Source organism: Papio anubis, chromosome 3 (genome assembly GCF_008728515.1).
Source record: "Papio anubis isolate 15944 chromosome 3, Panubis1.0, whole genome shotgun sequence".
Classification (NCBI taxonomy): domain Eukaryota; kingdom Metazoa; phylum Chordata; class Mammalia; order Primates; family Cercopithecidae; genus Papio; species Papio anubis.
The window spans coordinates 44,230,329-44,256,777 of NC_044978.1; the positions used below are offsets into that span (position 1 = coordinate 44,230,329).

Here is a 26,449-nt window from a genome sequence, read left to right on the forward strand (position 1 = left end):
GTTTAGGCCAGCTTCTTTACTGCAGCCTGTTTTATTAGCAGGGTCTTTATGACCTGTATCTTATGCTGACCTTGTATCTCATCTGGTGACTTAGCATGCCTTAACCGTCTGGGAATGCAGCCCAGTAAGTCTCAGCTTCATTATACCCAGCTCCTCTTCAAGATGGAGTTGCTCTGGTTTCACACGCCTCTGACATTACCAGCAGTTCATAGGCTTGCTGTTGACCCATGCTTGTGTAGTTTGCTTCAAAAAGATTATCTGGGCAAATCAGATTCCCTGTCTCAGACATTTTAAAAACTTTTTAAATTGCAAAACCATACCATAAAATTTACCACCTAAACCATTTTTTATGCACAGTTGGTTCGGTAGTGTTACATATATGGTATTCACATGGTTGTGAATACACATTTCCAGAACTTTTTTGTCTTTCAAAACCAAAAATCATTGTCATTAAGTAACAACTCCCAGTTTCCCCCTTCTCCAGGCCCTAGTGAGCACTATTCTAGTTTTTGTTTCTATGAATTTGACTGCTTTAGATACCTCATATAAGTGAAATCATACAATATTTGTCCTTTTTTGACTAGCTTACTTCACTTAGCATAATGTACTCAAGCTTCATGTTGTATCATGTGACAGGATTTCCTTTATTTATTTTTAAATTTAATTTATTTTTTATTTTTTGAGACAGAGTCTAGCTCTGTCACCCAGGCTGTAGTGCAGTGACATGATCTCGACTCACTACAGCCTCTGCCTCCTGAGTTCAAGTGATTCTCATGCCTCAGCCTCCTGAGTAGCTGGGACTACAGGCACATACCACCATGCCTGGCTAACTTTTGTATTTTTAGTGTAGACAGGGTTTCACCATTTGGGGCAGGCTTGTCTCGAACTCCTGACCTCAGGTGATCCACCCACCTCGGCCTCTCAGAGTGCTGGGATTACAGCCGTGAGCCACCTCAGCAGCCTCCTTTTTTTTTAAAGACCAAAAAATATTCAGCAGGTACAAAATATATGTACTTCATTTTGCTTATCTATTCATCTCTCAGCAGTCACTTGGGTTGTTCCCACCTCTTGCCTAGTGTGAATAGTAGTGCTGTGAACAGTGGGTGTTCATGTATCTTAAGATCCTTTATTCATCTCTTTTGGGTATATATGAAGATGTTGGATTTCTGGATCACAAGGTAGTTCTATTTTTAATTTTTTTGCCTTAGAAATTTAACTCAGAAGAAACAGAGGCAAAGTTAGCATTGGCAAGATCTGATACTGAGAGACAGTGATATGGAAAAGGGTGGGTAAGGTGAAGGGCCATGAGCAAACTGAAGTTATAAAGTAAAAGAGTACACCTATAAGATATGGGAAGACACAGAATGGTGTAGAATGAATAAAATAGATGCAAGAGTAGAGACATAATAAGGAGAAAGAAAAATAAACTTGAGCAAGTGTCTGGTGTCTCTGATAGTCTTCATTTACTGACCTCTTTCATACTTGACCACTTTTCCTTGAGTTCCATGTACAAACATATGCACACACAGACATGCGCGTGTGCACACACACACACACACAATTCAGTATGTCCCCTCATCCTGTGGTAAGTTTTTTTTTTTTTTTGAGACGGAGTCTCGCTCCGTTGCTCAGGCTGGAGTGCAGTGGCGCAATCTCACTCACTGCAAGCTCCGCCTTCCGGGTTCACACCGTTCTCCTGCCTTAGCCTCCGGAGTAGCTAGGACTATAGGCACCCGCCACCATGCCTGGCTAATTTTTTGTGTATATTTTTTAGTAGAGATGGGGTTTCACCGTGTTGGCCAGGATGGTCTCGATCTCCTGACCTTGTGATCTTCCTGCCTTGGCCTCCCAAAGTGCTGGGATTACAGGTGTGAGCCACCACGCCGGGTGTGGTAAGTTTTGAGTAAATATTTCCGGCAACTAACATGTTGCTGATTAAAACAGTAGTAATCGGACTGGGCATGGTGACTCAGGCCTGTAATACCAGCACTTTGGGAGGCCGAGGCAGGCGGATCACAAAGTCAAGAGATTGAGACCATCCTGGCCAACATGGTGAAATCCCATCTCTACTAAAATTAGAAAAATTAGCTGGAAGTGTTGGCAAGTGCCTGTAATCCCAGCTACTCGGGAGACTGAGGCAGGAGAATTGCTTGAACCTGGGAGGCAGAGGTTGCAGTGAGCCGAGATTGTGCCACTGCAGTCCAGCCTGGTGACAGAGTGAGACTTCACCTCCAAAAAAAGGAAAAAAAAAAAAAGAAAACACACAGTAGTAATCAGTTGAAAGAGCTGCAGTAAATCTTGCTGAAACTACCTGCTAAAGTATTTTATCATAATTTAAAAGTATATCTTAATAGAAGTGAGCTACTCAGGAACCTCATTTTTTTTTCCAGCCTCATGTTTTACATGTGGTAAATGAAGAATCAGTGAATCTCAAGACTCAGGATAAAGGAATGAGAATATTGAAGCAGAAACTGCAAATAAAAGACAATGGATACTTTTTTGTGTCCATTTCTCCTTCATAAAGGAATGAAGAGAATTCTTCATACAAGGATTTGTAGATATTTGGGAATCTTTCCTTTTGTATTTGAAATTACAGTTAATGGTACCAAACAGAAACCGTAGCTTAGCAATCTCACCACTTTTTTAGAATCAGTTGCCTACTTTGTAATTAGATAATTAATTAAGAATGATAATTAGCTAATTGGATGGCCTACAACTAGTCTTGATTTCTGATAATTAAGTAGGACAGAGGCAGTATGTAGAGGAAGCTTTCAAAGAACTTACAATGAGAAAAGATCTAGATTTAGACTAAGTGATACCATAAGTATGAGGCAATAGTAGGGAATTGTTCAGATGATACGTTAGCTATCTATTTTAATCTTTATTGAGCATAAAGTGTTTAGATTTAATCTTGTTCCAAGTTAACATGTTTCCTGAGTAGCTATGTGAATTTTCTGTTACTTAATTTTGATAATGAAAAGATTAAATTTTTGTTCTGGGTCTTATGTATCTCCTAAGTTCCCATTCTTTGCCACCAGATAAACAAAACATAATGGCAGGTCCCTCATATTGAAAATATATAATCTTCTCTACATCTTCTTCCTCATCAGTCAGGATAAGGTTTCTTAGGGTTTGCCTGGCACACTTAGCTAAAATAATAATAGTATTTTTTTTTTTTTTTTTTGAGACGGGGTCTCGCGCTGTGTCACCCAGGCTGGAGTGCAGTGGCGCGTTCTCGGCTCACTGCAAGCTCCGCCTCCCAGGTTCACGCCATTCTCCTGCCTCAGCCTCCGAGTAGCTGGGACTACAGGCGCCCACCACCACGCCCGGCTAGTTTTTTTTGTATTTTTAGTAGAGACGGGGTTTCACCATGTTAGCCAGGATGGTCTCGATCTCCTGACCTCGTGATCCACCCGCCTCGGCCTCCCAAAGTGCTGGGATTACAGGCTTGAGCCACCGCGCCCGGCCAATAATAGTATTTATAGTACACTGGCAACTGCTGTTTTTCCTACTTCTTCCCTGAGACTGTATATATGCTGCTAAAGAAATGAGATTTGTATAATAAATGAGTGTCCCAATTTTTTTTTTTTTTTTTCTGAAACAGAGTCTCGCTCTGTCACCCGGGCTGGAGTGCAGTGGTGCGATCTTGGCTCACTTGTACCTTTGCCTCCCAGGTTCAAGCGATTCTCCTGTCTCAGCCTCCCGAGTAGCTGGGATTACAGGCATGCACCACCACGCCCAGCTAATATTTTGTATTTTTAGTAGAGATGGGTTTTCACCGTGTTAGCCAGGGTGATCTTGATCTCCTGACCTTGTGATCCGCCCATCTCGGCCTCCCAAAGTGCTGGGATTACAGGCATGAGCCACTGCGCCTAGCCCCCAGTATTTTTTTTTAATAGGAAAACCTCTCTAATTTTATAATAGAAATCAATATAGTTGTTTATAAATGAAACTTAGAGACAGTAACAACTAAAATACTATTTTATTGTATTAGTATATCTATTTTATCTGTGAGAACAACTGAAATTAGAAAATACGTGGATTCCACCTCTGTAAACTGGTTAGGCTAGTGTTATTTTACTAATTTTTAAATTTAGCTTTTTAAAATCGACAGAAAATTATGTATATTTATGGTGCTTATAATGATGTCTTGATATTTGTATATGTTGTGGACTGACTAAATCAAGCTAATTAACATAGGTAATGCCTCACATATAAGTCATTTTTTTGTGGTGTGAACGCTTAAATCTGTCTTAGCAATTTTCAAGTATACAATATATTGTTATTAATTGTACTCAGTGATGCACAGTAGATGAACTTATTTCTTATGCCTCACTGAAATTTTATGTCCTTTGACCAACATCTTCCAACTGTCCCCATTACTCATAGCCCCGGGTAACCATCATCCTACTCTCTACTTCTGTGAGTTCACCTTTAGATTCCGTGTATAAGTGAGAACATGCAGTTCTTTTTCACTCCAATTTTTTTTTTTAAAACATTGCTTAAAATCTTGTTTTCTATAACATACAGTTTTTCAGTTTTGTAGGAGTTAACTAAGTAATCAGACTGTGTGAAATCCTCTGAGGTTGACTAAAAGGTACTCTGTGATTATTTAATAGTGTCCTTAGACTAAATTAAATTTTTCAGGAAAATTATAATATCCTTCAAAGTCCTGTTGGCTCCTTCTCTCATTTCACTTAATTATGCTGAATCTGGCCAATCCATATATATAATTTACATAGAATGTCTCTTTACAATAACCGTATGCAATAATAACTATGTGGCTGTTGGCCTATTCCTCTAACTGCATGAATTTTTCATGAATTCTTTGAGATTCATGAAAAAAATGAATAGTTCTTTAAAAATTACTGCATCCATTTTCATTGTCTGCTAAGAACTACACAGGCCTACCTCATTTTATTGCTTTTCACCTTATTGTACTTTACAGATACTGCATTTTATTACAGATTGAAGCTTTGTGGCAATCCTATGTCAAGGAAGTCTGTTGGCACCATTTTTTCAGTAGTGTGTGCTCAATTCCTGTTTCTATCACATTTTGGTAATTCTCACAATATTTCAAACCTTTTCATTATTATTATAACTTTTGTGGTGATCTGTGATCAGTGATTCTTAATGATACTATTGTAATTGTTTTGGGACCCCATGAACCATGCTCATATAATATAGCAAACTTAATTGATAAATATTGTGTTCTGACTACTCCACCAACTGGCTGCTTCCTTATCTCTTTCTGTCTAATTGTGCTTTCCTATTCCCTGAGACACAGCAATATTGAAATTAGGCCAATTAATAACCTAATTAATTGGCATAATTCAATTAGGCCTCTAACTAATGATGATGGTCTCTAACTATTTAAGTGAGTTTCACATCTCTCACTGTAACTCAACAGCCAGAAAGAATTAAGCTTAATGAAGAAGGCATTTTGGAAGTCAAGATAATACGCTAAAAACTAGGCCTCTTACTCCAAACAGTGAAGTTGTGAATACAAGAGAAAAGTTCTGAAGGAAATTAAACTTGCTACTCTAGTGAACACATGAATAATAAGAAAGCATTACAGCCTTATTACTGATATGGAGAAAGTTTGAGTAGCCTAGATAGAAGATTAAACCAGCCACAACATTCCCTTAAGCCAAAGCCTAATTCACAGTAAGGCCCAAATTCTCTTCAGTGTTAGGAAGGCTGAGAGAGGTGAAGAAGCTACAGAAGAAAAGTTTGAAACTAGCCGAGGTTGGTTCATGAGGTTTCAGGAAAGAAGCTGTCTCCATAACATAAAAGAGCCAGGTGAAGCAGCAAGTGCTGATGGAGGAGCTGTAGCAAGTTACCTGGCAGACCTGTTTAAAATAGTTGATGAGGGTAGATACACAGAGCAACACATTTTCAATGTAGACAAAAAGCCTTCTACTGCAAGGTACCAACTAAGACTTTCATAGCTGGAGAGGAGAAGTCAATGCCTGGATTGAAAGCTTCACAGTACAGGCTGGCTCTTTTGTTAGGGGCTGATGCAGCTAGTGAGTTTAAGTTGAAAGCAGCCCTCACTATTCTAAAAATCCTAGGGCCCTTAAGAATTATGCTAAATTTATTCTGCCCGTGTGCTCTAAATGGAAGAACAAAGCCTGAATGACAGCGCATCTGTTTAGAGCATGGTTTCCTGAATATTTTAATCCCATTGTAAAGACCTACTGCTCAGAGAAAAAGATTTATTTCAAAATACTACACTCGCTGACAATGCATATAGTCACCCAAGAGCTTTGATGGAGTTGTACAAGGAGGTAATACAACATGTATTCTGCAGCCCATGGAGCAAGGAATAATTTTGACTTCCAAGTCTTATTATGTAAGAAATACATTTCTTAAGGCATTAGCTGCCATAAATAGTGGCAAATGATCTGATGGATCTAGGCAAAGCAAATTGAAAATCTTCTGGAAACAACTTACCATTCTAGATGTTACTGAGAATATTTGTGATTTACGTGAAAAGGTCAAAATATGAACATTAACAGGAGTTTGGAAGAAGTTGATTCCAGTCCTCATGGATAACTTCGAGGGTCTAAAGGCTTCATTGGAGGGAGTAACTGCAGATGTAGTGGAATCAGCAAGAGAACTACAATTAGAAAGGGAGCCTGAAGGTCAGGTGTGGTGGCTCACGCCTGTACTCCTAGCATTTTGGGAGGCTGGAGTGGGAGAATCTCTTGATCCCAGGAGCTCAAGACCAGCCTGGGCAACATTACAAGACCCCCATCTCTACAAAAGAAATTCAAAAAAATTAATTGAGTGTGGTGGTGCACATCTGTAGTCCCAGCTACCTGGGAGGCTGAGGTGGGAGGATTGCTTAAGCCCGGGTGATGGCGGTTCCAGTGAGCCATAATCATGCCATTGCACTTCAGCATGGGCTATAGAGAGAGACCCTATCTCAAAAAAACAAAAATGGAGCCTGAAGATGTGACCAAATTGCAGCAATCTCATTATAAAACTTGAACAGGTGAAGAGCTGCTTCTGTTGAATGAGCTAAGAAAGTAGTTTTTAGTGTGTGAAGGTGCTGTGAGCATTCTTGAAATGACAACAAAGAATTTAGAATATGGCATCATCTTAGTTGATAAAGCAGTAGTAGCACAGTTTGAGAAGACTGACTCCAATTTTTAAAGAAATTCTACTGTAAGCGAAATGCTGTTAAATGGCATTGCATGCTATAGAGAATATTTTTCATGAAAGGAATATTGAATAAATGAGGTAAACTTCAGTGTTGTCTTATTTTAAGAAATTGCTTCAGCCACCTCAGACTTTAGTAATTACCACTTTAATCTGTCAGTAGCCATCACCATTAACTGAGATCCTCTACCTCCAAAAAAATTATAACTTGCTGAAGAATCAAGGGATTGTTAGCAATTTTTAGCAGTAAATTTTTTTTGTGTGAGGATACGTACATTATTCTTTAGACATAATGTTAATGCACACTTAATAGACTACAGTAGAGTATAAGCATAATATATGCACTGAGAAACCAAAACATTGTATGACTGACTCACTTTATTGTGATACTCACTTTATTGCTGTGGTCTGGAACCAAACCCACAATGTATCTGGGATATGCCTGTACTTATTTTAGACATAATTGCTAAAACTTCAAAACTTTATCTCAAAGTTTTATTTTCCTATTAATAAATTAGAGCAAAGAGGTATTACACACAAAACTTGCATAAGAAATAACTGAGAGGCTGATAGTTTCAATTATTCCTATATCTTTGGACTATTCCTCCAGTGGTTGAATTTCCTTTTTTTTTTTTTTTTTTTTTTTTAAATTGGAGCTGCTTGAAAAACATGTTCTTTAGCAATTTTGAATATTATTCTTTGGCAGCATTGTTTTATAAAATTGTTTTCATAGAATTTCTTCTTAGTATCCATGACCTATATTGAGGGAGGTTGGGGAGATATATGTCAGCTCTGTCAACTACCAATAGATGGTATTAGTAGTTGCTTCTATAGTTAGAAATTGACACATGAGATTAAGTAGACTTAATGATGACCCTTTGGAAATGAATCTGTAAGTAGAAGAATCTCTATGCTGTGTCAGAACCAGTAATGATACCCACTTCGTGTTGACTGTCAGGAAGCTTAGAACCAAATTTGTGACCCATGTGGTAACAATTTTGTATATTTCTATACACTAATCTTGGCCTTAGTCATTTATTTTGTCATTTTATGGCATATTTCTTTTCAGGGCCCACAAATGTTTGATGGCTTTCATTAGCACAAGGACATCATCTGTCTTGATCACCTGTGTGGCTGAGTACCTACCACATAGGTGCTCAGTTAATATTTGTGCAATTTATTTCTGCAGTGGCCTTTGATATTTATTTTAAAGATAGTGGAGGGGCATCTCTGTTAGCTTTACTGAGGAAAAGAGTCCAAGGCAGATTACTTCTAAAATTGATTCTGCTCTAGCAGCCTACTTTCTGATATCAGCATGTGATCTTAGAGAAGATAATAATGACCAAAGGGAATGTAATATAGCTTTGGGGAATGTAGGGCAATCCTAATTTGCCTGTTATCATAGCCCAAAGGTATGAGCTCTGGCTAAGTATGATAAGGAAGGTACTTTAGGGAATAAAGAGAGACTGAGGAATGAGAAGAAATTTCTTTCTGCCTTCACTGTTCTACCTTAGTATTTAGGTAGCCACTACACATTTAAGGTAATATAAGGGTAAAAGTTGAGTCAGAGTTGTCAGCCAGTTTGTAAAATCTAGTTGAACAATAGCTTTATCAATTTAAAAATTTTATCATTTCTCTGAGGAAATTTAATGAAAGGCATTGAGAAGTGTTCCTGACTTTAAGAAACTTATTTTGAATGAAGAGTTGCCTTGTGTTGAGAGGGAATTGTCTAAAACAGATCTGGAATTCAAATTTGAAACTTTTCTGTTAATCAGGTTCAGGATTATCAGTAGCATGGAATTATCATGACTCACTGAACTCCATTTAACCTGAAGTTATAGTCATTTGAAACTTGCTGATAGTCCCCCAGAGTCATCTTGTACTTGCCATTGAACGCAGAGTTCTCTAACCTTGGCTTACAGACGGAAAAACCCAGTCTGTTTCATAACCTGCAATCTGGGTTTTAAATATTGTTTTTAGAGTAGGACAGAAGGGTGAGACATAAGCCAAATGAAGGAACATGTTTCTAGATTGTCTTTGCCACATGCTGCTTTAATCATGGGGTTTGGAGCCTGTCAGATCAGAGTTGGAATCTTGGTATTATCATTTCTTTCAGAGAGAGTACAGTTTCTCTGTTTTTTCTGAGCCTCTGTTTATTTACTTTAAAAAATGAAAATTACAATGCCTGTCTTGTTTGGGTGGTTGTGAAAATTAGATAAGCTGTGTAAAAACATCTACCATGAACCTAATATATATAGATTTGTAGTCAATATAAGTCTATGCCCTTCCGTAGTACTTTTCTCCGTTAGCTTTGTAATGGCTGCTTGCTTTATCCTTACTCGTACATGACTGTACACGGTTGGAAAGTGCTAGATAAATGTGTCTTATGTATATTAAGACATGCTCAAGTTATAGAGGATGGATAGGTAGTCTTGGATTCAATTCCTTACTATCAGATCTAAGCATGAAGTGTTTTTTTAATGTTGATATTTGGCATTTCAGTGTTAGCGTTTTCTCTATTGCAACTGGACAGAGAGAACAACCTATGTAGGTTATTTAGGTTTTTTTAAAAAATTATTTTGATGAAATTTCCCTTGGCATTGGAGTAGATATACAGATTTAATCCTTTGAAACTACAGCATCAGTGGCATTATTTTTTGTGGCATATGTAAAGCAAGAGTTTAGCAATTTTAAGCTTCCTAGTATTTAGCTAATAACTTCACATACTGGAGCACATCTTTATCCATTTTGTCTAAATATTAGATATTTTCTAAGGTAATAATTTTACTAACATGGATACTTCCTTTGATTTTGTTCTCCGTTCTTGAAATTTTTTGTGCTTATGGAATTTATTTTGATATATTTTAAAAAGTAAACAAAGCTGACTTTATAATATGGATGACTTTGAATTTTACTTCTTAGCCCTTATACTTTCTCTGCAGGATATATTTTTAAAAAGAAATACAATATTTACAGGAACAAATTTATAGAGTAGGGGGTATAAATGGGCATTTTAAAAGTTATTTATGTACGTCTTAACTGCCATGACTTTTAGCCAAGCCAATATTTTCAAGAAAGCGCTGTCTATCTTAATTACACAAATATTTTTGCAAACTTTTCCATTAAGCAGTGAATGAAGCCCTGAAAGTCACTGTAGCTAATGTGAAGGCAGAGGATTTGAGAGTATTAATGGATATTTAGGAGTGCTCAGGGTGCGCTCCTGTAACAGGCATTTGCTTTTAGGGCAGTTTGGCCCAACAATTGAACAAATTAGTTATGTTTGAAAATTTATAAAGCAAAAGCATAGATAATCATAATATAATTTTTGCTAGAACATATGTTAAGTTGGCTCATTAGGTCAGATAGTTTTTTTTTAAAATTACAATATGAAAAAGTTATTCAACTTATGTTAAAATTCTTCTTTGCAAATAAATTGATACCTTGATAGCCATGGCATTAAGATAGCTTTTTACTTCTTCGTGGGCTGGCATAATGGACAGACAGTACTTTAGCCTTGGAAATCAGGAGTATTGATGCATGACAGTTTAGATGAGTATGTGTGTATGTGAGCAGGTACTTGTGGGTGCAAGCATGTGTGTAGAAGATCATATATGCATTCATATATGTGAGAGTGCATTTGGGTTAGAAGTGATATGAAAAAAACTGGAGTATTGTATCTTAGTAATCTTTTACTCTCTTAGTAATCTTTTACTCCTTCATTAATCTCCTTCAAGTTGTTGAATTAACAACTACAAAAGAATTAACACTTGGATATTCTTTTGTAGAATGGCTTTGGAACTTGGCAGTATTCTGTGATCCAGTTTTATAAGATGACATGGGGAGATGACCAAGGAATTTTCTCTTATTTTTTTTAGGCCGAGTAATGTTGAAGGACCACAGTTTGGCTAAGTAGACAGATCTGGTTTCAGATCTTAGTTTTGCCACTTACTAGCTGTGTGAATCTTGGTGATATATTTGGCTCTTTTGAAGCCTCAGTTTCATAGAATAGGTAAACATACATAGAATAGGTGAACAATGTCTGTCTTATTGGATTCCTGAAAGAATTAAGTAGGATAAAGTTTGCAAAGTACTTATTCACATTACCTGGTTACATAGTAAACACTGAGTTAATGCAAATTCTCTTTTTGGGTGTGTTTTTTAAAAGATAAATAATATTTTACAACTTTAAGCCTTTTTTGAATATTTGAAGTAAAATGCAAATTTATTTTTACATTGGCATTTGGAGAGTATTAGTGCTTTCTGCATCTTGGGAGAAATCTTATACTTTTATTTAGTTATATAAACATATAAGCATATAAATAATCAGCATAATAACTGATTATTGTTTTTATAAAAACTCCAAAATGTTTATGGTGAACTTCTATAAAATGAAAATTACTCTGTGTAACTTATGTAGCATAATTTACAAATCATCAGTTCAATTTGGGGAAAATGTAATTTATATTAAATAATATACCACCAATTTTGGGGAAATTATATTACTATAGTGTAATATAATTATAGTGTGTTATTAAGATAAAGTAAAAAGCCCATTAGATAGCCAGTATTGTCATGTTTCTGAGGTTAATTGACTGCGTTCAGTTATAGGTTATGCACAGTACCCACTTGAATGATCCACCAAACTATCAGGCAGAAAGACTGATAGTTCACAAGACTAATTGACCCTGTCAGTATAATAGAACACTTACAAATAAAATTCTCTTTGCAAACAATATTGCGAATGAAAACCCCAGAAGAAACTGTTATGTCCTGTAACTGTCCTGGAATGCTATGATTCAGTTAGCAGACTGTGGGTGGAGGTGGGTCATGGTGGGTGGGAGTTGGGTTGAAGAAAATGCAAAAGATAGGAAGGAGAATTTTGGAGGGAAATTAATCAGGCAGAATGTTAGAGAGAAACACACATGTTTTGAAATGATTTTAACCTCCTTGAATCTCTAAAAAGTACTGTCTTTAAATTTTTCATTTTTTTACGCTTTTTGTTCTGTATCGCAAGCCCTTTTGTTAGATTTGATAGTCATTGTTGCAGTGAGCTCTTTTCTGAACGGTAAGAATGTATTTTTTGTCAAACACATTGCTATAATGAGTATGATGTGTACCTGCCATTCTGCAGTCTTTCTTCATTTACGTGTATTATCAATATAAGGCAAATACTGTCAAGGGCAACTTTATCTCCTTGAATCTATTTTTTTTTTTTTTAAATATAGGTTTGTATTTGTGCTGATGTAGAAGGAAAGGGGAAAATGTTGGGAAGAAACATAGAGAGAAAGAATATTTATTTTCTAACAAATTTTGACAATTTGTTTTTCTCTTTTTTTTTTTGGTAATGATCAAAATTATGTATTAAAGAACTTCCCAAAGCAATATGTCAACTTTTATTAAAGAAAGCAAATATTTTCAAATGCTTTAAGAAACTTGGTGAACTCTAGTATAAGGGTTTGGTTTTCAAAGGAAAGAAAAAGAATTTTATCTGGAAACTCATTTTAGGTAATATGGATTCTCCAGTTAATCTATGGGAAATTGTGCAGCAGATATCAGCCTTCATTTGTAGTACTGTAGGAGGGTGATCACTTTCCTGTTGCATTTTCTTTTTGTAAAAGGCATCTTTTACTTTGTCAGAAAACAACAATCAAATTGTAAAAGGGCTTCAAAAATAGTAATAAAAAAAGATTTATAATGGAAAGAATTGATGGTATATTTCACCTAAAGTAAGAAAGACAATGTGTAATAAGGGATTTTGCGGTTTTACAGCTCAGTGCATGTGTTTGAAAGCTGTTCTCTCAGCAACGTGGGTGGCAGGTTATGCTACCATATAATGTATTGTAGTTGGCTCTCCACACTTGTCAGGGTTAGTGTTCAACCATTCGGAAAATTTTCCCATTGTTCTATCATGTGAACCAAGACTAGTGTTGAATTCCCAATAACTTACAAAAAAAGGATTAATTAGAAAGTTTGAAATTTGATTACTTATTGTTTTAATACAGTACTATGTATTTTAGTATTTTGTCTATAATTAGAATTGTTTTTTAGTCAAAATAATGTATCAAAATCAAAACTTCATCTTATTTTTTAATAGATTTTACAGAAATTTGTATACTGAATCCTGCCTCTTTTTTTTGTATTAACACTGTTTCCATCTTAAGCATTTTGCTTTAGATGGACCATAGCTCTTGGCAGCTAGTGCATTTTTAGCAAATAATACTGTTTCTAGTAAGAGTTGCAGAGAAAAAAAAACTTTGTGTGAGGTCCTTGTAAACTGAACCTTTGGAACGTTACTTTATTTCTTTTTTTCCCCTCTTTTGTGCTGCTTCTCTATTTGTGTAATGGTTATAAATTACATCGTTTGAAAAGAAGAATTAAAAACACTTTTTTTTAAGTTAATTTTTTCTTTACCTGTTATTTTAAAGATATACAGAGAAATAAGCAGTTATGGTATTGAAATTCCATTGTGCCAGCACCTCCACAGCATAATCCAAAAAAAACAGAAAACCGCCTGCTGGGTTGTCTGCAGTATGCTTGTGTGAACATCAGTGTCTGCTGTTCACACATCATTTTTTTACTGAAAGTTCCTCTTGGAATAAAGACTCTGTGTTTTCTGAGTGTAGTGAAACATTTGTTGGTTCTTACATTTTTCAATTTGTGAGGGATTCTGTTTATAGGATAAGTTGTCATGGCTGTATGTTGCACTAATGTTATTGGCACATCAAAAAGTAGAGAAAAGTCTTGTGTATTTATATACAATAAAAAAATGAAAAAATGAAATTAGAAAGTATTGAAGGTGAGAAATTTTGTCAAAGATATATGTGAAGAAGGATTGATTTAAATATTGATGTTTGCCCTTTAAAATCTGTTTTATTTATAAAGTAAAGTATATCTTGGCTAGATTATACATCTGAAAATATCATAAATGTCCTGTATTTCACTTGGAATTCAGAATCTTAAGTACGTTGGCTTCTTGATAATATTGTTTTGAGTTAGTCAAGTTTTTCAACTGACCCTACGTAATCAAGGAATGTTCAGGAAGTGTATTTATGGAAGCTTAGAATAATTTTTGATCCTGTTTCACTTCATTTACTTTTACTCTTATGCTGCTGAGTATCACGTTAGATACAGGCAGCAAACTTGTGAAATGTAGTCTAGTGTGTTGGCAGTCTCAGCCTTCATTGAGATTCATACAACATCAAAACAAAAAATTATTTACCAGGTAATAGGGAACTTCAAGTTTAAATTTGGTAAAATGGATGTTGTGGTCCACAGTGTCCCCTAAGGTTTATTGGAATCATTCAACTCTTTTTTTTGTTTGTTTGTTTTTAACTTTCTATGTAGAAGTTAATAAAGGAATAAATATACATATCTGAAACTGGGTTTTTACCATTTTGACTGTCTTTTCTAAAGATATAATTTCAGGTTTGTTCTCTGAATTTCACTCTGAGTTTCTTGATCAAAATTCAAATGCACGTTTACATTTCATAATTGTTGTACAAATCTTTTAATTATTGTTTCTTCTGGTTATTTAGGATTATATTGCTATATATCTGGGACCATTTATTAAATTTTAGTCACTAGATCCAGTAGACAATGATGCTTGCTCCTCAATTTGCTTCTTATTAGTTGTCTTATTCTCTCATTGAATTCAGAATATGGAAAAGATTGTCATCTAAGCAAGACATATCTTGCATATGCCTTCTAGAAGGGGAAGTGAAAGCACCAAGTCCTTAACATGTTAGTTTTCTAGGGGCCTAAGATGTCTGAATTTCTTGATTGCCACGAAGCCTAATTCTTCACAGGGCAACCTGGCATACTGCCATTTCCACACTGGGCTGTTTGTTGGTACTTGTGAATAGAACAAAAAATGTCTTTGCTTTTTCTCCTCAGTTATCAATGATTATAGTTTTTGGAAACAAGTTAACATTTTTCTCAAAATGATGGTAATTCACATCAAGATGAAGTCAAACTTCATGATATCTAAGCTGTAAGTAATAGAGTTAGTTCAGTATTTAAAAAATTCATGTAAAATAATTGTTACGTCTGACTCCAAAATATTCATTTTGTAAAATTTCACCTTAACCCTTGTTAGATAGGTGTTCTAGTTTTAGCTAAACACTTCTGAAAGTAAATTATGAGGTGAGTTTTTGGCTAATTTTTATACTTCTATAAGTAAAATTTGTTATATGTGAGTTACAGGACCAATGGAAGTTATAGATCTTACAAGCAAAGTGTTTGTGGGTCATTGGGTTGGGGAGCTACTTCAGCTGTTTGTTTAATCTAACTGGAGGTGTATATTGAATTTTTACCTCTACCTAGATCTGTAGTAAGAACTGTATTTGTTCCCATTGTCATGCATTATTTCTATGCATATTAACTAATAATAAAACAATAAGTATTATGAGACTTTCACCCAGTTGAATTAGTTTCTTCCTTCTCAATCCCCTTCAAAGTTCCACATCTCTTTATAGCATATATAGAATTATGGGTTTTTGAGTTGTCGATGCTTATTGACTTGTACTCATCTTAGAATATGTTCTTTTATTTTTATTCTAGGCATACATACTTTAAGGTTATTGCTTTGGTGATGTTCAGGATTTTGCAGGATAATTACTTTCAAATCCTGGCTGGCTATGTCCCTAGCTAGGTGACCCATGGGCAGATTGTATAACCTCTCTATGAACTTAAGTTACTTATAAATTAGCTATAAATTAGAGATATGATGTTGGGATGATTGCAACAAATGTTTTAAGTGCCTGAAACATAGTAGCAGCTCAGAGAATGGTAGCTGAAAGGAGCAAAGCCATTAAAATTTATGTTTTTATAGGTCTTAAAAGCATATAATAGACTAGGCACGGTGGCTCACGCCTGTAATCCTAGAACTTTGGGAGGCCAAGGTGGGTGGATCACCTGAGGTCAGGAGTTCAAGACCAGCCTAACCAACATGGAGAAACCCCATCTCTATTAACAATACAAAATTAGCCAGGTGTGGTGGCACAGGCCTGTAATACTAGCTACTCGGGAGACTGAGGCAGAAGAATGACTTGAACCCGGAAGGCAGAGGTTGTGGTGAGCCAAGATTGTACCATTGCACTCCAGCCTGGGCATGAAAAGCAAAACTGTGTCTCAAAAAAAAACTCCCCCCCACCCCCACCAAAACAAAAGCATACAAAAGTTTGCTTTCCTATATAATCTCATGAAATTAAGAGTTTTCACTACCTCTAACTATTTATTTCTTTGGGTTGTTAAAGCTCCAAGAGCATGGGCTTTGGAGTCAGCTGCTGGGGTTTGAATTCTTGCTCTGCCATGTAACCATGAACCTTGGAATGTTAGCCTCAGATATCTAGTATCTAAAATGAAGATAAAAAGAATGTACCTTGGCCGGGTGCAGTGGCTCATGCCTGTACTTTGGGAGGTTGTGGCAGGCGGATCCTGAGGTCAAGAGGTTGAGACCATCCTGGCCAACATGGTGAAACCCCGTCTCTACTAAAAAATACAAAAATTAGCTGGATGTGGTGGTGTGTGCCTGTAGTCCCAGCTACTCGGCTATTCGGGAGGCTAAGGCAGGAGAATTGCTTGAATCTGGGAGGCGGAGGTTACAGTGAGCCAAGATCAAGCCACAGAACTCCAGCTTGGTGACAGAGCGAGACTCTGTTTCAAACAAACAAACAAAAAAAGTGTACCTCATAGGGCTATTGCAAGGCTGGAAGAAAGATCAATACATCTATAGTTCTTACAACTGTGCCTGCCAAAGAATAAGTACTTCCAAAATGTTAATTGTTATTTATTATTATCTCATAGAAAAGGCAAAATCATAAAGCAAGAAAACTTGAATGAAGTCAGCCTTAATGATGTCCCTTTAATCCACTCCTATATAATTCACACTATTTTTCTTCCCAATCTCTTTCAGAATTCCACATTTCCACAAAGCATATTTAGATTATATTGAAGTCAGAATTCTGCATCTGATTCATTACCTACATAGGATTGTGACAACCTTGCAGTAAGAATCACTTAGCTGTGGAATTCTAGTTTGAAAATAATTTTCCTTAGAATTTTAAACACATTTTCCATTGCCTCGTTATGTTCATCATAAATGTTGAGAAATACAATGCCACTTTTGATTTCTGATGCTTTGCATGTTTTCTCTCTAGAAAGTGATGTCTCTTGATCAAAAGTATCTGTTGAATTTGTTGCCTGCTTCTTACAGGTTTTACCTTAGGGTTTTTTTTGTTGTTGTTGTTTGTTTTTTGTTTTTTTTTTGAGACAGAGTCTTACTCTGTCACCCAGGCTGGAGTGCAGTGGTGCGATCTCTGCTCACTGCAACCTCGGCCTCCCAGGTTAAAGCAATTCTCCTGCCTCAGCCTCTTGAGTAGCTGAGATTACAGGTATTCACCACCACACCCAGCTAATTTTTACTATGTTTAGTAGAGACAGGGTTTCATCGTGTTAGGCTGGTCTCGAACTCCTGACCTCAAATGATCGTCCTGCTTCAGCCTCCCAAAGTGCTGGATTACAGGCATGAGCCATCGCGCCTGGCTGCCTTAACTTTTTTTTCTTTTTTTTTCTTTGAGATGGAGTCTCACTCTGTCATCCAGGCTGGAGTGCAGTGGCACAATCTCAGCTCTCTGCAACCTCCGTCTCCTGGGTTCAAGCGATTCTACTGCCTCAGTCTCCCGAGTAGCTGGGATTACAGGTGTGCACCACCATGCCTGGCTAATTTTTGTATCTTTGGTAGAGACAGGGTTTTGCCATGTTGCCCAGGCTGGTGTCGAACTCCTGACCTCGGGCGATCCACCCACCTTGGCCTCCCAAAGTGCAAGAATTATAGGCATGAACCACTGTGCCCTACCTTAGTTAGCTTTTTAGTAGTCCTTTTGAAAGCAGCTTGATTCTGAAATGACCTTTTATTTATTTACTTTTATTTTTGTTTTGTAGAGATAGGGTCTCACTATGTTGCTCAGGCTAGTCTGGAACTCCTGGCCTCAAGCTATCCTCCCCCTTCCACCTTCCAAAATGTTGAGATTACTGGCGTGAACCACCAGGCCCAGTTGTAAAATGGCCTTTTTAAGGCTTCATTGTTATCAGTTGTTTAAAAGGTAACTTGGTCTCCATGTATCTTTCTGCTTCAACTGGAATTTTTTTTTTTTGAGACAGGGTCTTGCTCTATTGCCCATGCTTGAGTACAGTAGCGCAATCATGGTTCACTAGGACCTAGACCTTCTAGGTTCAATCGATCCTCCCGCCGCAGCCTCCTGAGTAGCTGAGACTACTGGCATGCTACCATGCCCTGCTAATTTTTGTGGTTTTTGTAGAGACAGGGTTTTACCGTATTGGCCAGGCTGTTCTGAAACTCCTGGACTCCAGGATCCGCCTGCCTTGGTCTCCCAAAGACATGGGATTATAGGTGTGAGCCATTGTGTCTCGCCTTTATCTGGATTTTTAAATAAGCAATTGTTTACTTAATAGTTAAATGACTTATATAAAAAGTGTTTTATAGTGACTGTTTGGCATTTTAAATTTATGATTCCCCCACCTGTTTCTCAGTGGGTTATAATCCAGTGGCATGATATGAAATAGCCTGTTTTCTTAGATATATTTCTGACATGTTTACTTAAAGGCTAGTTTTAACCTTTCTTTGTTTTCAATATTTATTTACTGTTAAAATTTATGGTGATAGGGCTGGGTGCAGTGACTCATGCCTGTAATCTCAGCATAATAAAACATTTTAAAAATTATGGTAATAGAATGATAGTGTACTTTTTAATTTGCTGTACCTTAAAAATTACTTATACATGTGAACAGTCTAAATTTCTATATATTTGATAAGATTTTCTCATACCTGCCATACATACAATTCTGTTTCATTTGTGTTCTAAGATAAAAGATACATTTCAATATGTTTATTTATTTTAGAGCTTGCATAGCAGCAAATCGTGGTGTTACCTGGAGTATGAAGGACTTGGTAAAAACTAAATCTCATGGATAGCATGAGGAACTCGGCAACTGTGTTCTGGAGTTTCTGTTGTGTCCTTAGTGTTTCCCTGTTCTCCAAAGTCCATAAAACACACGTGCATGCATGCATACATGTACACACACACACACACACACACACACACACACACACACACACACACACATATATCTGTTTGGTATAAGAAATAGAACATTATGAGTATCTCAGTTCCTGTCACAAACCTTCCCCTACCCTTTAGGGAAAACTATGATCCTACCTTTTTATGATAACTTTCTTAATTGTCCTTATAGTTTTACCACCTGTGAATATGTACCTCAGCATTGAGTGCTTGTTTTTGAACTCTAAGTAGTTTAGACTTGATATTGTTAAGTTTCTGCCTTTCTTTTTTGTTTTGCTAACTCACTAACTCATAGTTTTTTTATTTTCAATTATACTAACTTTGAATTTTCATAATTTAATGTTTCTTTTTACTACAGTAAAACATGTATGTTGATTAAAAGTGTGAAAGAGCTGGGTATGATGGCATGTGCTTATAGTACCAGCTACTTGGGAGGTGAGGCAGAAGGATTGTTTGAGCCTTGGAGTTCAAGGCCAGATTGGACAACCTAGCAAGACCCCATCTCTTAAAAAAAAAAATAGCATGAAATACTTGCAGTAGCACTTGCAACAATCATACTTCTCACCCTGCCCCACACTCTTGCCTCACTCCTTGGGAGCAATCCTGTTAGCTCTGTTAGCCATTTTTTGTTAAAAAATTGTAGAAATATTTACTTTCATATTTCTAAATGCATGTACATAGATACCTGTATTAGATGTGTACAATTCTAAATAAAGTGTACATATCTATATTTAAAGCTGTGATCTAATCATATCTGCTATAACACATCAGGATTTAGCTCTCTAATCCCATTCCTTCTCTCATCTACTTTGCTTATCTTCATCTTACTAGTGTAGGTTTTTGTGGTATTTGTTGAAATCATTATGCATGTTTTCATTATTATGATCACATAAGTGTTTTTATGCCTGAATCATACCATGTCCTAATGCTTGCATTTTTTTAGGCGTTATTTTGTTTTCCTGGAATTAATACTTACCTCCTTTGTTTCTTAACTTTTAAAATGTTGGTTACCAACATGTCTGTAAATTTTCTGACAGATCTATAAACTCTTTCTTGAAACAGCAACCCATAACTCCCAGTTCCACATTTTTTTCCTGGTAACATCCCTCCTGGACTTCCAGCTCATCTGCTGTCAGTGGAAGGTTCCTCAGAAAAGCAGAGAGCATTGAGGGAGACCAGGGTTGTATAGTAAGGGATTTACTACAGAGATTCTACCTTTCCCAAGTAGAAGTTGGTTAAATAAATTCTGTAAGACTGTAGTTTTCACATCTGATGTAAACAGATGAGCTCGAAGTCCATAGGGCAGGAAGTTGAAAGTGAAGATTTATGTAAAGTGGTGGAGAGCAAGAACGATCTGGAACCTATGAGCACAGGCTGGAACCCATGAAGATGAACTGGAATCATCCATGCTCACTGCCTCCAATCTTGTGACGAGTGTCCTGCAGAAGAAGTTGATACCTTTTTTCTTAGAGCTAAACATTCACCTAACCTAGGAGTTAGAGAGCCTGCAGGAAGATCTAAGGGAATGAGGGTCAGTTGTAGTCCTAGTTCTTGCCCCATGACAGTGGTATGAAGCAGTAGATAGTGACATTGTATGTGATCTATAAAAGCGCCTGCTTGTCTTCAGTGTAAAAATAAAATGGCTGCTGCCTCTCTTCTGCTCTCCAAAATCTTGAGAGCTTGTTTGGGGATTCTGTGAGGGAAGCATAGCTACTCGTATATTCTTGACCAAAGAGTGGTCCTCCTTTATCAGGGAGGGTTGTCCTCTTTGACCAAGCACACAGCTTTGGGAGGGATGCACACAGAGCAGTGAGGGAGGAAGGTGATACCAATCTAGCCAACTAGATCTGCTGAATCAACCCTGGTGATTAGTGGGGTGACAGATAGCCTTCACATCCTGCTCTCCAAATCTTGCATGAAAAGAACTCTTGTGTCTCACCTCACTGGAATTGTGGGTAAGGGAATCTTGAGAAACGTACTTTAGACTAGCTTGAGTTGACACATTACGAAGTCGCCACAGGTGACCATGAGAATGCTCCTCTCAGATCTCTGCCCACAAACAGTAACTGACTGATGGCTCCAGCTGCTGCTCTCTGAAATCCATCACCATGTTTGTTCCAAGGCTGTGCTTCTCAGATTCTGACCCAGTCAGTGACTGAGCACAACAGGGACACTAAAGCAGGCTCATTCCTGGGAGACGTTGAGTCATCTGACGGACAGTTTCATCAGATTTTCCTTAGACTGGCAGCCTAACACATATCCACCCAGCCTGCCTTCCTTCCCTGTCTCCTTCCCCTGGGTCGAACCTGCATCACCATCTGTATTAGTCAGGGTTCTCTTAGAGGGACAGAACTAATAGGATTTTTTTTTTATATGTATATATAATTTTTATCCTATATATAGGATGAACGTGTATCCTATATATAGGATATTATATATATAATATATATCCTATGTTATTTTATACATCTATATAGGACATGTATGTGGGATATATATATATAGGGGAGTTTGTTAAGTGTTAACTTACATAATCACAAGGTCCCACAATAGGCTGTCTGCAAGCTGAGGAGCAAGGAGAGCCAGAACGAGTCCCAAAACTAAAGAACTTGGAGTCTGATGTTCAAGGGCAGGAGGCATCCAGCTCAGGAGAAAGATGTAGGCTGGGACCCTAGGCCCATTTCTTCTTTTTACGTTTTTTCTGCCTGCTTTATATTCACTGGAAGCTGATTAGATTGTGCCCACCAGATTAAGGGTGGATCTGCCTTCCTGAGCCCAGTGACTCAAATGTTAATCTCTTTTGGCACCACCCACAAAGGCATATCCAGGATTAATACTTTGTATCCCTCAATCCAATCAAGTTGACTTTCAGTATTAACCATCGCCAGTCTACCCCTTGTCAACTTGAACCTATACACATCTCCTGAGATCCTACATAATCTTCATATAAAGACAATAATGGGTCATAGTTACACCTAACATGATACAGCTATCCTTCATATAGCCAGAAATGCATCAATTCCCAACCCAAATACTAGTACATAAAGTTAACAATACTTAAATGCTGATGTGAAGTCTGTAAATCTTATGTCACATGATAAAGGAAAAGGAAATAAAATGAAGGTATTTTCTTAGTACAAGTCTATACATGCACAAACATGTTTTTAACAAAAGCAGAAGGAAATACTCATGACAGTTACAGTCCTCATTTCTACAGCTGGTCACATGATCGTAGCTGGTATTGATGACTACCTTCTTCTGCTACCTATTCTGTATTCCCTTTGCCTTCAGCAAGTGCCTCAGTGGGTCATGGATTTTTTTCCTGGTGGAGTGACCCAAAGTTTGTTCCTGAAGAGTCTGGGTCATTTGTAGTCCTGCCTGGGTTGGGCTGTTGTAGTTTCCCATTGACCTTAATCACAGGGCATGGTAATACTAATAGATGTCCTAATGGATCTCCTGTATTCCATGCATACTCTTCCTTACCTCCATTGTAGGGTAGTAGACTGATTTCATCTTGATAGTCCAGGTCAGTCATCCCAGCCAACACTGTAACTCCCTTCTTAGCTTATTGACTTAAAGATAGGAGGAGCCCAAAGTGTCCAGGTGGCAATCTTAACTTCCAGTTTAATGGAATCGTTGTTGTGTCTCCAGGTCGCAGCATTCCTCCCTCTGAAACTAAGACCTCTAGGCCAGCAGAACGTAATGTTGTGGGAACAGGAAGCAAACCTGTTGCCAGTGGATCACTAGGGGTGATGGTGGTACCATTTTCACTTCCACCCCTTGATTCCTGGACCTGTGAATCCTGGCTATGGGAGAACAGTACCATATATTGGACTCTGATTCAGAACATACACAGCCTTCTGGAGAACTTTGCCCCAGTCCTGCAAAGTGTTGTCATCTAGTTGGCATTGTGATTGTGACTTCAAAAGGTGATTCCACTGTTCTGTCTATCCAGCTGCTTCAGGATGATGGGGAACATGGTAAGAACAGTGAATTCCATGAGCATGTGCCCACTGCCACCCTTCTTTAGCCATAAAGTCAGAGATAATGCTGTGTGGAATACCATGACAGTGGATAAGGCATTCTGTGAGTCCACAGATGGTAGTCTTGGCAGAAGCATTGCATGCAGGATAGGCAAACCCATATCCAGTAAGTGCCTATTCCAGTGATGACAAACCTCTGCCTTTTCTATGATGGAAGAGGTCCAATATAATCAACCTGCCACCAGGTAGCTGACTGATGGTGCCACATCAAGGGCTCAGTGTTGGTCTCTGCTGCTGGCAAATTGGGCACTCGGCAGTGGCCTTAGCCAGGTCAGCCTTGGTGAGTGGAAGTCCATGTCGCTGAGCCCATGTGGAACCTCCATTCCTGCTACCATGGCTGCTTTGTTCATGGGCCCATTGGGTGATGACAGTGGTGCTTGGGGAAAGAGGCTGTGTGGTGTCCACAGAACGGGTCATCCTATCTACTTGATTATTAAACTGCTGCTTTGCCGAGGTCACTCATTGGTGAGCACTCATATGGGATACAAATATATTTAGCTTTTGACCACTCAAGAGAGGCCCATCCACATACCTCTTCCCTAAATTTCTTGGTCACCAATTTTCCAATCATGGTTCTTTCAAGTCCCTGACTATCCAGCCAGTCCATTGGCTACAGCCCATGAATCAGTGTAAAATCACACATCTGGCCATTCCTCCTTCTATGCAAAGTGCACGACCAGGTGCACTGCTCAAAGTTCTGCCCACTGGGAAGATATCCTTTCACTGCTGTCCTTCAGGGATGTCCTAGAAAAGGGCTGTAGTGCTGCAGCTGTCCACTTTCGGGTGGTGCCTGCATATCATGCAGAACCATCTGTGAACCAGGCCCTAGTCTTCTCTTCCTCTGCCAGATGATCATAGGGAACTCCCATGAGGCCATTGGTGCAGGCTGCGGGAGAGAAGTCGGGGTGGCAGGAGTGGAGACCATGGGCATTTGAGCCACTTCCTCATGTAACTTGTGCCTTCTGGACCTGCTCAAGCCTGATCATGTATATACCACTTCCATTTGTTAATGGAATGCTGCTGTGCACAACCCAACCCACTTTATAGTTAGATGGGTCAGAAAGCACCCAGTTCATGGTAGTCAGTTCAGGTTGCATGGTGACTTGATGACCCATAGTCAAACGTTCAGTTTCCACCAAAGCCCAGTCAAGAGCTATCTCTCAAAAGGAGAGTAGTTATCTGAAGAAGATGGCAGGGCCTTGCTCCAAAATCCTAGAGGCCTCCACTGTGATTCACTGTGGAGGCCTGCCAAAGGCTCCAAACAGCATCCCTATCTGCCACTGGCACCTCAAGCACCATTGCATCTGCTGGGTCATGTGGCCCAAGTGGCAGAACAGCTTGCACAGCAGCCTGGACCTGTTGCAGAGCCTTCACTTGTTCTGGACCCCACTCAAAACTGGCAGCCTTTCAGTCACTCGATAAATGGGCTGGAGTAACATACTCAAATGAGGAATGTGTTGCCTCCAGAATCCAAATAGACTCACTAGGTGTTGTGCCTCTTTCTTGGTTGTAGGAGGGGCCAAATGCAGTAACTTATCCTTCACCTTAGAAGGAATATCTCAACACCCACACGACTGGACCCCTAGAAATTTTACTGAGGTAGAAGGTCCCGGAATTTTAGTCAGATTTATTTCCCATCCCCTGGCATGCAAATGTCTCACCAGTAAGTCCAGTGTATTTGCTACTTCTTGCTCATTGGATCCAGTCAGCACAATGCCATCAATGTAATGGACCAGTGTGATATCTTCGGGAAGGGAAAAGTGATCAAGGTCTCTCCGAATAAGATTGTGACACAAAGCCAGAGAGCTGATATACCCCTGAGGTAGGACAGTAAAGGTATATTGCTGGCCTTGCTAGCTGAAGGCAAATTGCTTCTGATGGGCCACAGGAATGGAGAAAAAGCCATTTGCCAAGTCAATGGCTGCATACCAGATACCGGGAGATATATTAATATGCTCAAGCAATGAAACCACATCTGGTACAGCAGCTGCAATTGGAGTCATCACTTGGTTAAGCTTACGATAATCCACTGTCTTTCTACAAGATCTGTCTGTCTTCTGCACAGGCCAGATGGGAGAGTTGAATGGGGATGTGGTGGGAATTACCACCCCTGCATCCTTCAAGTCCTTGATGGTGGCACTAATCTCCGCAATCCCTCCAGGGGTGTGATACTGTTTTTGATTTACTATTTTTCTAGGTAGAGGTAGCTCTGTTGGCTTCCATTTGGCCTTTCCCAGCATGATAGTTCTTACCCTACCAGTCAGGGAGCCAATGGGGGTGTTCTGCCAGCTACTAATTATGTCTATGCTAATTATGCATTCCGGTACTGGGGAAATGACCACAGGATGAGTCTGGGGACCCACTGGATCCAGTGTAAGTCAGACCTGAGCTAAAACTCCATTAATTACCTGACATCTGTAAGCCCCTACTTTAACTGGAGGACCAAGATGACGCTTTGCATCCCCTGGAATCAATGTAGGCTTAGCGCCAGTGTCCAGTAGTCCCCAAAATGTCTGATCATTAGCCTTTCCCCAATGCAGAGTTACCTTGGTAAAAGGCCAGGGGTCTTCTTGGGGAAGGATGGGAGAAAGATTCACTGCATAAATTGTCGGTAATGTAGTGGGGTCCTTCCTCAGGGGGACCTGGCCTCCCCTTCATTCAAGGAGTTCCGGTCTGTAAACTGGCTCAAGTCTGGAAATTGAGAGGCCGTGATTCTCTGTTTTTATAATTCAGATTAGTACTTTGTCCATTCGACCTAGAAGTTTTCTGTTTATAAAAGTTAAGTAGGAATGCAGTTGGCTTCCTATCAATTTCACTTCTAGGAACACCATGATTAATTAGCCAATGCCAGAGCTCTACACAAGCAGACTATTCTGATTGCTGCTTTGTCTCTGCTGTCCATTATGGTAGCTATGCCCACCTTGCCTTGATGACTGAGTGCTGCCACTTGGCCCCTGCCACCTTGGGATTCAATTATTCCCATTTTATTTAAATTTTGTAGTTGAGTGACTGTGGTTCCCATCATTAGATCTGACATACAGAGAAGAGCAGTTACAGGACTCTTCAAAAATGCAGTTGCTGCCCTCACAAATCTGTTTTGCAAGTCTTTGGTCAAGGGTATATCTTCTGGACTCTCCCAGC

At 38.5% G+C, this 26,449-nt stretch overlaps 1 protein-coding gene across 3 annotated transcripts in view; it reads left to right on the forward strand.

Moving 5' to 3' along the window:
• ANAPC10 (anaphase promoting complex subunit 10) overlaps positions 1–26,449 on the forward strand; it is a 120,434-nt gene that overhangs the window by 41,942 nt on the left and 52,043 nt on the right. Inside the window, exon 5 of one of the 3 annotated variants that reach the window (XM_021938831.2) lies at positions 15,061–16,076. The exons of 1 other annotated variant lie outside the window; for it this stretch is intronic. In XM_021938831.2, the coding sequence (XP_021794523.1) occupies positions 15,061–15,111 (51 nt within the window). In that variant the 3' untranslated portion in view covers positions 15,112–16,076. Of the gene's footprint in view, positions 1–2,390; positions 3,198–15,060; positions 16,077–26,449 lie in introns of those variants that run through there. One more of the 3 variants, XM_009207639.4, reaches the window with a different exon arrangement.